Source organism: Ranitomeya variabilis, chromosome 4 (assembly GCF_051348905.1).
Source record: "Ranitomeya variabilis isolate aRanVar5 chromosome 4, aRanVar5.hap1, whole genome shotgun sequence".
Taxonomy (NCBI): domain Eukaryota; kingdom Metazoa; phylum Chordata; class Amphibia; order Anura; family Dendrobatidae; genus Ranitomeya; species Ranitomeya variabilis.
In genome coordinates this window covers 17,256,383-17,271,770 of record NC_135235.1, presented here as the reverse complement: position 1 = coordinate 17,271,770, position 15,388 = coordinate 17,256,383, and the positions used below count along the sequence as shown (strand labels likewise).

General features: G+C 45.4%; 1 protein-coding gene across 1 annotated transcript in view; it reads left to right on the top strand.

Annotated features, from left to right (window-relative positions):
- The first annotated feature begins 11,612 nt into the window (after positions 1-11,612).
- MXI1 (MAX interactor 1, dimerization protein) overlaps positions 11,613-15,388 on the top strand; it is a 34,113-nt gene continuing 30,337 nt past the window's right edge. Inside the window, exon 1 of the mRNA XM_077258069.1 lies at positions 11,613-11,927. Within this exon, the coding sequence (XP_077114184.1) occupies positions 11,741-11,927 (187 nt within the window). The 5' untranslated portion in view covers positions 11,613-11,740. The remainder of the gene's footprint in view (positions 11,928-15,388) is intronic.

Here is a 15,388-nt window from a genome sequence, read left to right as displayed (position 1 = left end):
CCCCATAATAACAGAGATATCCACAGTGCCCCATAATAACAGTGATATCCACAGTGCCCCATAATAACAGTGATATCCACAGTGCCTCATAATAACAGTGATATCCACAGTGCCCCCATAATAACAGAGATATCCACAGTGCCCCCATAATAACAGTGATATCCACAGTGCCCCCATAATAACAGTGATATCCACAGTGCCCCCATAATAACAGAGATATACACAGTGCCCCCATAATAACAGTGATATCCACAGTGCCCCCATAATAACAGTGATATCCACAGTGCCCCCATAATAACAGTGATATACACAGTGTCCTCATAATAACAGTGATATCCACAGTGCCCCCATAATAACAGTGATATCCACAGTGCCCCCATAATAACAGTGATGTCCACAGTGCCCCCATAATAACAGTGATATCCACAGTGCCCCCATAATAACAGTGATATCCACAGTGCCCCATAATAACAGTGATATCCACAGTGCCCCATAATAACAGTGATATCCACAGTGCCCCCATAATAACAGTGATATCCACAGTGTCCCCATAATAATAGTGATATCCACAGTGCCCCATAATAACAGTGATATCCACAGTGCCCCATAATAACAGTGATATCCACAGTGCCCCCATAATAACAGATATACACAGTGCCCCATAATAACAGCGATATCCACAGTGTCCTCATAATAACAGTGATATCCACAGTGCCCCCATAATAACAGTGATATCCACAGTGCCCCCATAATAACAGTGATATCCACAGTGCCCCATAATAACAGTGATATCCACAGTGCCCCCATAATAACAGTGATATCCACAGTGTCCCCATAATAACAGTGATATCCACAGTGCCCCCATAATAACAGTGATATCCACAGTGTCCTCATAATAACAGTGATATCCACAGTGCCCCCATAATAACAGTGATATCCACAGCATCCCCATAATAACAGTGATATCCACAGTGTCCCATAATAACAGTGATATCCACAGTGTCCTCATAATAACAGTGATATCCACAGTGCCCCCATAATAACAGTGATATCCACAGTGCCCCATAATAACAGCGATATCCACAGTGCCCCCATAATAACAGTGATATCCACAGTGCCCCCATAATAACAGTGATATCCACAGTGCCCCCATAATAACAGTGATATCCACAGTGTCCCCATAATAACAGTGATATCCACAGTGCCCCCATAATAACAGTGATATCCACAGTGCCCCGATAATAACAGTGATATCCACAGTGCCCCCATAATAACAGTGATATCCACAGTGTCCCCATAATAACAGTGATATCCACAGTGCCCCCATAATAACAGTGATATCCACAGTGCCCCGATAATAACAGTGATATCCACAGTGTCCCCATAATAACAGTGATATCCACAGTGCCCCCATAATAACAGAGATATCCACAGTGCCCCATAATAACAGTGATATCCACAGTGCCCCATAATAACAGTGATATCCACAGTGCCCCCATAATAACAGAGATATCCACAGTGCCCCATAATAACAGTGATATCCACAGTGCCCCATAATAACAGTGATATCCACAGTGCCCCCATAATAACAGTGATATCCACAGTGCCCCCATAATAACAGAGATATACACAGTGCCCCCATAATAACAGTGATATCCACAGTGCCCCCATAATAACAGTGATATCCACAGTGCCCCCATAATAACAGTGATATCCACAGTGCCCCCATAATAACAGAGATATACACAGTGTCCTCATAATAACAGTGATATCCACAGTGTCCCCATAATAACAGTGATATCCACAGTGCCCCCATAATAACAGTGATGTCCACAGTGCCCCCATAATAACAGTGATATCCACAGTGTCCCCATAATAATAGTGATATCCACAGTGCCCCATAATAACAGTGATATCCACAGTGCCCCATAATAACAGTGATATCCACAGTGCCCCATAATAAGGCCGGAGACACACTGGTGCGAGATACGGCCGAGTCTCGCTGGTTAAAAGCAAGCTGTGGCACCTGCACTCCGGAGCGGAGCGTGCGGCTGCATAGCAATACATGGAGCCGCACGCTCCGCTCCGGAGTGCCGGTGCCACAGCTTGCTTTTAACCAGCGAGACTCGGCCGTATCTCGCACCAGTGTGTCTCCGGCCTAACAGTGATATCCACAGTGCCCCCATAATAACAGTGATATCCACAGTGTCCCCATAATAACAGTGATATCCACAGTGCCCCCATAATAACAGCGATATCCACAGTGCCCCATAATAACAGCGATATCCACAGTGCCCCCATAATAACTGTGATATCCACAGTGTCCCCATAATAACAGTGATATCCACAGTGTCCCCATAATAACAGTGATATCCACAGTGCCCCATAATAACAGTGATATCCACAGTGCCCCCATAATAACAGTGATATCCACAGTGCCCCATAATAACAGTGATATCCACAGTGCCCCCATAATAACAGTGATATCCACAGTGCCCCCATAATAACAGTGATATCCACAGTGCCCCCATAATAACAGCGATATCCACAGTGCCCCATAATAACAGCGATATCCACAGTGCCCCCATAATAACTGTGATATCCACAGTGTCCCCATAATAACAGTGATATCCACAGTGCCCCCATAATAACAGTGATATCCACAGTGTCCTCATAATAACAGTGATATCCACAGTGCCCCCATAATAACAGTGATATCCACAGTGCCCCCATAATAACAGTGATATCCACAGTGCCCCCATAATAACAGCGATATCCACAGTGCCCCATAATAACAGCGATATCCACAGTGCCCCCATAATAACTGTGATATCCACAGTGTCCCCATAATAACAGTGATATCCACAGTGTCCCCATAATAACAGTGATATCCACAGTGCCCCATAATAACAGTGATATCCACAGTGCCCCCATAATAACAGTGATATCCACAGTGCCCCCATAATAACAGTGATATCCACAGTGTCCTCATAATAACAGTGATATCCACAGTGCCCCCATAATAACAGTGATATCCACAGTGCCCCCATAATAACAGTGATATCCACAGTGCCCCCATAATAACAGTGATATCCACAGTGCCCCATAATAACAGTGATATCCACAGTGCCCCCATAATAACAGTGATATCCACAGTGCCCCCATAATAACAGTGATATCCACAGTGCCCCCATAATAACAGTGATATCCACAGTGCCCCATAATAACAGTGATATCCACAGTGTCCCCATAATAACAGTGATATCCACAGTGCCCCCATAATAACAGTGATATCCACAGTGCCCCGATAATAACAGTGATATCCACAGTGTCCCCATAATAACAGTGATATCCACAGTGCCCCCATAATAACAGAGATATCCACAGTGCCCCATAATAACAGTGATATCCACAGTGCCCCATAATAACAGTGATATCCACAGTGCCCCCATAATAACAGAGATATCCACAGTGCCCCATAATAACAGTGATATCCACAGTGCCCCATAATAGCAGTGATATCCACAGTGCCCCATAATAACAGTGATATCCACAGTGCCCCCATAATAACAGAGATATCCACAGTGCCCCATAATAACAGTGATATCCACAGTGCCCCATAATAACAGTGATATCCACAGTGCCCCCATAATAACAGTGATATCCACAGTGCCCCCATAATAACAGAGATATACACAGTGCCCCCATAATAACAGTGATATCCACAGTGCCCCCATAATAACAGTGATATCCACAGTGCCCCCATAATAACAGTGATATCCACAGTGCCCCCATAATAACAGAGATATACACAGTGTCCTCATAATAACAGTGATATCCACAGTGTCCCCATAATAACAGTGATATCCACAGTGCCCCCATAATAACAGTGATGTCCACAGTGCCCCCATAATAACAGTGATATCCACAGTGCCCCCATAATAACAGTGATATCCACAGTGCCCCATAATAACAGTGATATCCACAGTGCCCCATAATAACAGTGATATCCACAGTGCCCCCATAATAACAGTGATATCCACAGTGTCCCCATAATAATAGTGATATCCACAGTGCCCCATAATAACAGTGATATCCACAGTGCCCCATAATAACAGTGATATCCACAGTGCCCCCATAATAACAGATATACACAGTGCCCCATAATAACAGCGATATCCACAGTGTCCTCATAATAACAGTGATATCCACAGTGCCCCCATAATAACAGTGATATCCACAGTGTCCTCATAATAACAGTGATATCCACAGTGCCCCCATAATAACAGTGATATCCACAGTGTCCCCATAATAACAGTGATATCCACAGTGTCCCATAATAACAGTGATATCCACAGTGTCCTCATAATAACAGTGATATCCACAGTGCCCCCATAATAACAGTGATATCCACAGTGCCCCCATAATAACAGCGATATCCACAGTGCCCCATAATAACAGCGATATCCACAGTGCCCCCATAATAACTGTGATATCCACAGTGTCCCCATAATAACAGTGATATCCACAGTGTCCCCATAATAACAGTGATATCCACAGTGCCCCATAATAACAGTGATATCCACAGTGCCCCCATAATAACAGAGATATCCACAGTGCCCCATAATAACAGTGATATCCACAGTGCCCCATAATAACAGTGATATCCACAGTGCCCCCATAATAACAGTGATATCCACAGTGCCCCCATAATAACAGAGATATACACAGTGCCCCCATAATAACAGTGATATCCACAGTGCCCCCATAATAACAGTGATATCCACAGTGCCCCCATAATAACAGTGATATCCACAGTGCCCCCATAATAACAGAGATATACACAGTGTCCTCATAATAACAGTGATATCCACAGTGTCCCCATAATAACAGTGATATCCACAGTGCCCCCATAATAACAGTGATGTCCACAGTGCCCCCATAATAACAGTGATATCCACAGTGTCCCCATAATAATAGTGATATCCACAGTGCCCCATAATAACAGTGATATCCACAGTGCCCCATAATAACAGTGATATCCACAGTGCCCCCATAATAACAGATATACACAGTGCCCCATAATAACAGCGATATCCACAGTGCCCCATAATAAGGCCGGAGACACACTGGTGCGAGATACGGCCGAGTCTCGCTGGTTAAAAGCAAGCTGTGGCACCTGCACTCCGGAGCGGAGCGTGCGGCTGCATAGCAATACATGGAGCCGCACGCTCCGCTCCGGAGTGCCGGTGCCACAGCTTGCTTTTAACCAGCGAGACTCGGCCGTATCTCGCACCAGTGTGTCTCCGGCCTAACAGTGATATCCACAGTGCCCCCATAATAACAGTGATGTCCACAGTGCCCCCATAATAACAGTGATATCCACAGTGTCCCCATAATAATAGTGATATCCACAGTGCCCCATAATAACAGTGATATCCACAGTGCCCCCATAATAACAGTGATATCCACAGTGCCCCCATAATAACAGTGATATCCACAGTGCTCCATAATAACAGTGATATACACAGTGCCCCCATAATAATAGTGATATCCACAGTGCCCCATAATAACAGTGATATCCACAGTGCCTCCATAATAACAGATATACACAGTGCCCCATAATAACAGCGATATCCACAGTGCTCCATAATAACAGTGATATCCACAGTGCCCCCATAATAACAGTGATATCCACAGTGCCCCCATAATAACAGTGATATCCACAGTGCTCCATAATAACAGTGATATCCACAGTGCCCCCATAATAACAGTGATATCCACAGTGCCCCATAATAACAGCGATATCCACAGTGCTCCATAATAACAGTGATATCCACAGTGCCCCCATAATAACAGTGATATCCACAGTGCCCCCATAATAACAGTGATATCCACAGTGCCCCCATAATAACAGTGATATCCACAGTGCTCCATAATAACAGTGATATCCACAGTGCCCCCATAATAACAGTGATATCCACAGTGCCCCATAATAACAGTGATATCCACAGTGCCCCATAATAACAGCGATATTCACAGTGCCCCATAATAACAGTGATATCCACAGTGCCCCCATAATAACAGTGATATCCACAGTGCCCCCATAATAACAGTGATATCCACAGTGCTCCCCATAATAACAGTGATATCCACAGTGCCCCCATAATAACAGTGATATCCACAGTGCCCCCATAATAACAGTGATATCCACAGTGCCCCCATAATAACAGTGATATCCACAGTGCTCCATAATAACAGTGATATCCACAGTGCCCCCATAATAACAGTGATATCCACAGTGCCCCATAATAACAGCGATATCCACAGTGCCCCATAATAACAGTGATATCCACAGTGCCCCCATAATAACAGTGATATCCACAGTGCTCCATAATAACAGTGATATCCACAGTGCCCCCATAATAACAGCGATATCCACAGTGCCCCCATAATAACAGTGATATCCACAGTGCCCCCATAATAACAGTGATATCCACAGTGCCCCCATAATAACAGCGATATCCACAGTGCCCCATAATAACAGTGATATCCACAGTGCCCCATAATAACAGTGATATCCACAGTGCCCCCATAATAACAGTGATATCCACAGTGTCCCCATAATAACAGCGATATCCACAGTGCCCCATAATAACAGCGATATCCACAGTGCCCCCATAATAACAGCGATATCCACAGTGCCCCATAATAACAGTGATATCCACAGTGCCCCCGGATGTAACACACACACACGTCCTTCGCTTGTACATTATTATTTGTCCGACGACCCTCAGAAATAATCTGAATTTATAAATTTGCTTCGCTTACTGTTCTATAATGAAAAAAACAACTTCTATCCCTTTAACTATATGACTTTTTCTCGCCCTAGAATGGTCTTTTATAGAATTTCTAGGAAACCCGGAGGAACAACGAGGAACACTGAAGATCTCTGAGAAATGTCCGTATCATCCCGCTATCTGGATGATAGAGCCCGCTCCTCTTCCCCGGCCCTGGAGGCGGCCATTATCGCTGACATAGCTCCAGGGCCATCGACCAAAAGTACAAGAAGATACAAACACAGTCATAAAGTCAGAACTATGGACTCCAGAGTCTGGGAGAAACTGAGGGGACTGGCCCTTTAAATTATTGTGTCATGCCCCGCCCCCTCAGGTCTTGCATTACACAGTGCAGCAGATGTGCCTGGAGGATCCCTTTAAGGACAAGTCATTGATAGTAAGAAGCCTTATCTCTCTATTCAGGACCTTATTATTAGGGTGACTAATAAAAAGACAAGTCATAAAGTAACGTTAGCCATCATGACTGCAGTATGGGTCCACATGGAAGGTCAGAAACACCATCTGCAATAGCTCTGCTTTCTGTCACTGAATTGGGACATGACAGAGGCCGCTATCCTTCTTGTTCTTGTTTGGATTGTTACAAGCGAGAATCTGATACAATGTAGCAGCTCCTAAATCTTTGATTCTGGAATCATAAGGGATTTTTTTGCTGTTAGATATAAAATGTTTCTATTTACAAACAGCAAGTAGAGATGTGAAAACAATCACAAAAATGTCCAAAAATGATCAAATTCCGTCCATTGCAGCAGAGCCTTTGCCTACGGACAGAACACGTGTCTGCTTCTAGCCCTGGCACCATGGAGCTTCATCCTCAGCAGCAGATTGTCATTGTCCATTGTCATCTCCGCACCTTGGTCGTGGCCGGACCAGAGCAGAAGGCAGCCACAGGCCACAGGATTTCAGGCCTTGGTGCGGAGGGATTACAGGGGGCATTCACAGAAGGATTAACCATTCAATGTCAAGGAGGAGCAGTGCTCAGGAATGATGGGGGTGGTATACTGCATTGCTTGGACCCAGAAATTAAAAAATGAGGGGACTGTGTTTAGATGGAGCATTATGTCTGCAGATTTACCAACGCTACAAAGTGAATGTGAATCAATGTGTGATACTTGTTGGGGATTTTGTGCAGTGTCGCACATAGAAAAGCTGCCAGACAAAAGAACAACAGCTTCCGACTGTGATTTACGACACCTATTGGTCCCTGTGCAAAAAAAGTAATGATAAACCGCAGCAGCAAGAAACACACTCCAGCTAGTGGCGGCTACAGAGATGCCCCTTGCAACAACAGTATTTGGGCCCCTGGCAGGAAGCAGAAAATATCCCCTAAATACTTTATAAAACTCTTCCAGTAATTGTGAGAAATAAAACCCATTGGTTGGTCCCTACGACACAGTAGGAAACTGGTTTTATATGGACAATGGGCCCCTAAACCTACAGGGCCCCTCTACAACTGTACAGGTTGTACCCCTGGCTCCAGCCTCTATCAGCTGGATCCGGAGGACACTCTCACCTATCAGCTTCCTCTCTTTAGATACCTGAATTGTTTTATGGTTTTTTTTTTTATATGTTACCATTCATTTCAGCTGTTGTGTGTGCACACGAGGAATATCACAATTTCTGGTCATTATAAGACTTGTAGCCTGCATTTTTCAACAGTTTTCCCTCTGTAAGCTCTTATCTCAATTTCCTAACACAAACATGAGGGATTCCAGATTTACTGTCTCCGTGAAATAAAATTCTTACTAGAAAGCAACATCATGGAAGATAAAACACAGGAGTACTTGTCAGTGTAGCTGTGCATCCAGCTCCAGAGAGAAAACACTTACTAGAAGACAACAGCATGTAGGAAATTATACAGGAGAGGCGTCAGTGTAGCAGTGAATCAAGCTCGGGAGTGAGATAAAATACTTGAAAGCAACAGCATGGAGGACATTATACAACAGTACTGGGCAGTGTAGCTGGAAATGCATCTGAGATAAAACACTTACTAGAAAGCAGCTGCAGCAAATCCTGTTTCGGGCAGTATGGGTCTCTCTCTGTCTTTCTTTCCCTAGACCTTTCCCCTCCTCTCCTAGATTTTGGTAACTGTAGCCTGACCCCCAAGGACAGCTGAGAGTCCATTGTGTCTTAAGACAGATAGGCTAGTTTCACACTAGCGTTAACTGCAATACGTCGCAAATGCGTCGTTTTTGCGAAACGCCGCATCCAGCAAAAGTTTTTGCTGGATACGTTGTTTCGTCATAGAGTAACATTAGCGACGCATTTGCGACGCATTTGCGACGCATTTCCAAACGGTGAATGCGTTTGGCGGCGTTTGGGCGTATGGTAGCGGTCCGTCGGGAGAAAAAAACGTTACATGTAACGTTTTTTGCTCCCGACGGTCCGCTTTTTCCGACCGCGCATGCGCAGTCGGAACTCCGCCCCCACCTCCCCGCACTTCCCCGCACATCACAATGGGGCAGCGGATGCGTGGGAAATATGCATCCGCTGCCCCCGTTGTGCGGCGGAGACCACACTAGCGTCGGGAACGTCGGCCCGACGCGCAGCGACGGGTTGTTCCCGACGCTAGTGTGAAAGTAGCCATACTAGCAGTTTTCCAGAGTGAATGATGAGTGGAGGAGACAGGAGAGGAGAAGTGGCTCATAAGAGGAGAAAGAAGCAGATTTCTCTGATAAAATATATTATATGTTTCTTCTTTAGGCTTATACCATTAATTTATGCAGTTTATTTAGAGTGCAGCGACCATTTAAGTGCAAAGTTGTGAATTTTGTCAATTTACTTGATTTCTAGATTTTTATGTTGAATCAGTCAAAAAATACTAAAATATTTAGAATGAAGAGTCCTAATTCTAAATATTTTTCTATCCACTGGCTAACACGGTACCAAGATATATATCTTTCCTGTATCAAAAAACACTACTCGCTTGTTATTTTGTTTCTCAGTTTTAGATGTTTCACTTTTGAGAGTATTGATATTTTGAAGTTGTTTTCATGGCGACATTTAGAATTTTTCAGGCTCCGAGCACTTTATGGTACAGCTCCACGAAAGATTTATTATACAGGTGAAATGCAGGCTGTGCTTACATGTTGGGTTTTTGCTGTTTTTTTTTTTTTAATGCCAAGTTTAAGCTACAAAGCAGGTTTTGCTGTGTATTTTTTTTTTGCTTAGGTTTTGCTGCGTTTTTGTCAGCATACATTTGTCTCTTGGGCAGGCTGATAAAGTTTACTGCTTTAAAAAAAATCTCATTCAACTTCATCAGGTTTTTCACTTAGAGCAAAAACAGCAAAAAGGCAGAGACGCTTACCTGCCCAGGCCTCCAAACAAAGGCACTATCAGGATGCAGTGGATAAGATGGCGGCTACTAGGCTGTTATCCTGGATGCTGTGCATCTCCATAGTGTGAACAGCGCCACATACAAGTCTTTTATGTGCAGTAATATGCCAAGCAGCCGTCCCCTCCATGAATTGGTAGGCTGTGAGCGGTTGCCTCATCGGTATTCTGGCACCTGTGTCACTGCCATCTTAACTACATGGGTCCACTGCATCCTGTTAGTGCGTTTGTTTGGAGGCCTGGACAGGTAAGCATCGCTGCCTTTTTGCTGTTTTTTCTGAATTTTTGGAGGATCTCTGAATCCTCTATTTGTGCTATTGCTCTTTTCACTTAGAGCGCAGCAAAACCTGATCGCTGTGTTTTTTTGCAAAGTTTTTTTGCACCACTTACTGCTTTCAATGGGTGAAAGACGCTAAAAAAACACTAAGGGTATGTGCACACGCTGCGGAATGGGGTGCGGATTTTTCTGCACTGATTTTGGTAAATCAGCAGGAAATCCGCACTGCGGATTTACTGCGGAATTACAGCGGTTTTTGTGCGGATTCCACCTGCGGATTCCTATTGTGGAGCAGGTGTAAACCGCTGCGGAATCAGCACAAAGAATTGACACGCTGCGGAATAAACAATGCAGTGCTGCCTCGTGTTTTTTTCCCGCAGCATGTGCACTGCAGATTTTGTTTTTTCATAGGTTTACATTGTACTGTAAACGCATGGAAAACTGCTGCGAATCTGCAGCAAAATCTGCAGTGTGTGCACATAGCCTAAAAGAAGTGTGGTATTGTGAAACGCAGCTGAAAATTTGCTTAAAAAAAAAAGCTGCAAAAAAACGCAAGGTGTGAACATAGCCTTAGGGTGAACCCCTGCAGCATACAGTGCTGCTCAGGGGCACAATATGGCGGCATGTGGAGCGACTATAGCGCGTCGTACACAGGGGCGCTCATGGGCCCAGGGGCAGGTTAGCAGAGGGCATCACATGTGCATCCATTGGTCATGTACAGGTAACTTTGAAATCGCGCTCTGGGGGCGGCTCCTGACTTCTGACCCCTGTACAATATTCTGGCTGATATGTTTACAATAAATATTGAATTGTATAAATTGTTCAGATTTCTGACTTTCTCTTTCCCTGATCCGCCATGCACTGAACACTATTGTGGTACTACAGGTGCCAGCATGCCTGTGCATAAGCCAGATAGTAAAAGTTTACTGAGGCAACCTGCAGCTTTACTAAGGATTTAACCCCATATTTCCCCTGCCAAGGAATAGTGCATGGCCTCATGGCTGGAGCATGGGGGTAGGATGCTGGTTTGTTGCCTGTATTGGTTGCACACTTGTCTGGTTGCTGGGTGGGACTGACTGTCCGGGGTTTAGGCGGTTAAAGCAGTCGTCTGGCGGTAACTGTGCAGTGTCTGCTGCCTGCTGTCTATGCTAATGTAGGTCAGCAGCCGGCGGCACTAGGACCGGCCCGGCCACCTCCTGCATCCAGTGAATGAAGTGCACAGGGGGTTATTGTGGAGCCCCCCAGGACAGGAGAGCAGATCATCCCAGCAGACATGGTCAGAGGGCGGCCCAGGAAAGACAACATGATGGACACGGGCTCCCAGGTACCCAGGTGCCCCCTGACTGAGCTGCTGGGCACTCAGGGGCAGGACATGGGGCACATCACTACTTTCCTGGACAATGTGCAGATCTTGCTGGAAGCTGCCAGTTACCTGGAGAGACTGGACCAAGACAGGAAAAGTAAGGATGGAGGGGCCAGGGGTGAGAGAATGGGGGGCACAGGCCAGGGGCTGCAGAGAAACAAAGGATGGGGGGTCTGAGTGCAGCCTGGTCCAGTGTGAGCCTGGTGCCAGCCTGGCAGGAGATGGCAGGAGCAGGAGATGGCACTGAGCCTGCTGGAGGCCTGAGTGAGCCTGCGACCGGCAGAGGCTCCGACTGCACAAAACTGCACAACTTTCATGGTTCTTCTTGTTCTTTTTTGTCCAGACAAAGAGCAGGCACCATCCCATTGTTAGCAGCCAGAAACTGCCAGCAGCAGCCCAGGCACTGGGCATGTGTCCCTGCAGCCACTATGTGCCCCCACATAAAGCACCGATCCCCCCATACACAGTGCAGTGTATGTTCTGTACATGTAACTGGTCCTGCACCTATGTATCTGTCCCCACATAAAGCAATGATCCCCCCCCCCCCCATATACAGTGCGCAGCTTCCCTGTATGTTCTGTACATGTAACTGGTTCTCTGTATGTTCTGTACATGTAACTGGTTCTGTACATGTAACTGGTTCTCTGTATGTTCTGTACATGTAACTGGTTCTGTACATGTAACTGGTTCTCTGTATGTTCTGTACATGTAACTGGTTCTCTGTATGTTCTGTACATGTGCTGGTTCTCTGTATGTTCTGTACATGTAACTGGTTCTCTGTATGTTCTGTACATGTAACTGGTTCTCTGTATGTTCTGTACATGTAACTGGTTCTCTGTAGGTTCTGTACATGTAACTGGTCCTGCATCTATGTGTGATGTGTCCTCACCATACATGAATGTTTGCCTCCTGTGCTGGTAAGATTTCCACTTTTGTCTACAGTCACCTCATATACAGCCATGTGCACTGACCCCATTATAGAGCCTGCTCCTAAAGATTTACTGTATGATCTCCTACATATAAGTGTGTGATACTATGTGATCTGCTGTTATGTGTGCTTGCTGCTAGTATTTCCCCTTTGCTGTTTGCTCTGATACTATAGGTAACTCATCTATGGGTCATGGACACTACATGTGTCTATAACGTGTGCATTCCCTTATAGATGTGCTGTGCTGTATTCCCATGTGTATATACTGTGTGCATTCCCTTATAGATGTGCTGTATGCCCATGTGCATATACTGTGTGCATTCCCTTATAGATGTGCTGTGCTGTATTCCCATGTGTATGTACTGTGTGCATTCCCTTATAGATGTGCTGTATTCCCATGTGTATATACTGTGTGCATTCCCTTATAGATGTGCTGTATTCCCATGTGTGTGTATATACTGTGTGCATTCCCTTATGGATGTGCTGTATTCCCATGTGTATGTACTGTGTGCATTCCCTTATAGATGTGCTGTATTCCCATGTGTATATACTGTGTGCATTCCCTTATAGATGTGCTGTATTCCCATGTGTATATACTGTGTGCATTCCCTTATAGATGTGCTGTATTCCCATGTGTGCATTCCCTTATGGATGTGCTGTATTCCCATGTGTCTATACTGTGTGCATTCCCTTATGGATGTGCTGTATTCCCATGTGTATGTACTGTGTGCATTCCCTTATGGATGTGCTGTATTCCCATGTGTATGTACTGTGTGCATTCCCTTATGGATGTGCTGTATTCCCATGTGTATGTACTGTGTGCATTCCCTTATAGATGTGCTGTATTCCCATGTGTATATACTGTGTGCATTCCCTTATAGATGTGCTGTATTCCCATGTGTGTGTATATACTGTGTGCATTCCCTTATGGATGTGCTGTATTCCCATGTGTATGTACTGTGTGCATTCCCTTATAGATGTGCTGTATTCCCATGTGTATATACTGTGTGCATTCCCTTATAGATGTGCTGTATTCCCATGTGTATATACTGTGTGCATTCCCTTATAGATGTGCTGTATTCCCATGTGTGCATTCCCTTATGGATGTGCTGTATTCCCATGTGTCTATACTGTGTGCATTCCCTTATGGATGTGCTGTATTCCCATGTGTGTATATACTGTGTGCATTCCCTTATGGATGTGCTGTATTCCCATGTGTCTATACTGTGTGCATTCCCTTATGGATGTGCTGTATTCCCATGTGTATGTACTGTGTGCATTCCCTTATGGATGTGCTGTATTCCCATGTGTATGTACTGTGTGCATTCCCTTATGGATGTGCTGTATTCCCATGTGTATGTACTGTGTGCATTCCCTTATGGATGTGCTGTATTCCCATGTGTATGTACTGTGTGCATTCCCTTATGGATGTGCTGTATTCCCATGTGTATGTACTGTGTGCATTCCCTTATGGATGTGCTGTATTCCCATGTGTATGTACTGTGTGCATTCCCTTATGGATGTGCTGTATTCCCATGTGTATATACTGTACACCTTGTGCTGTTTGCCCCATACACTTGTGGGGGGGCATTAGTCAGTATCTGGGGCCTCAGGGCAGTGACTGTTCCTGGGGTTCATTGTCTGCTGTGATGCCGGCACTGCACGTGTCATCAGGACACACAGAGCCCTCAGTGCCCGGAGGAGGGTGAGGCCGGTGCCCGCGGGTGTAACTCTGCACCCCCATCTGGGGCAGAACGTATCACGGGGCAGAAAGGTAGAAGCCAATGATCCCGAGGCGGGAGCTCCATATCCGGCGCCGAGAATGGGCCCAGCGGTCTGAGATTATTATTATTATTATTATTATTATTATTATTATAATAGGGGATGTATCGGCCGCAATGTACAAGAACAGATTGTGATTCACATTATTGCAGCGACCACGGGCACCTGCAGGTGAGGGGTTAAGCATGGCCCCGGCCCCACACATCGCCCCCCGTCCTGCCGGGGCTTACACTGTACCTGCTCCCCAGGACGGACCACCATCATCCTCCCATGGCATTGGGGGTCTCCAGTATAGCCCCCTCTGTACAGTGCAGGATGCAGAACTTCAGTGTTAGAATAAATATCTTCTATTCCACAAATAAACTGGAAACTACAGGAGACCCTGGCTGGTCGGTGACCGGGGGTCTCACCAGAGCAGATTTCCCTCTGTGCCCCCCATCTGCACCTGTAGATTAACCCTTAGCAGTGACTGCTCCAGTGCAGCTGCACAGACCCCCACCCTCCCTGTCTGCGGTGGTACAAAGACCCCCTGTCTGTCCCCAGCATGTGGCTCCAATCCAGCCCGGCCATTGTGTCTGCAGACTTCTCTGTCTGCTCCAGAATAAAGTGCAGCCCTTGTGTGCAGGTATAGAGCTACATACTGGGGTATACAGGTGTGTATATAGCTACATACTGGTGTATACAAGTGTATATAGCTACACACTGGTGTATACAGGTGTGTATATAGCTACATACTGGTGTATACAGGTGTATATAGCTACACACTGGTGTATACAGGTGTGTATATAGCTACATACTGGGGTATACTGGTGTATATAACTACATAGTGGTGTATATAGCTACATACT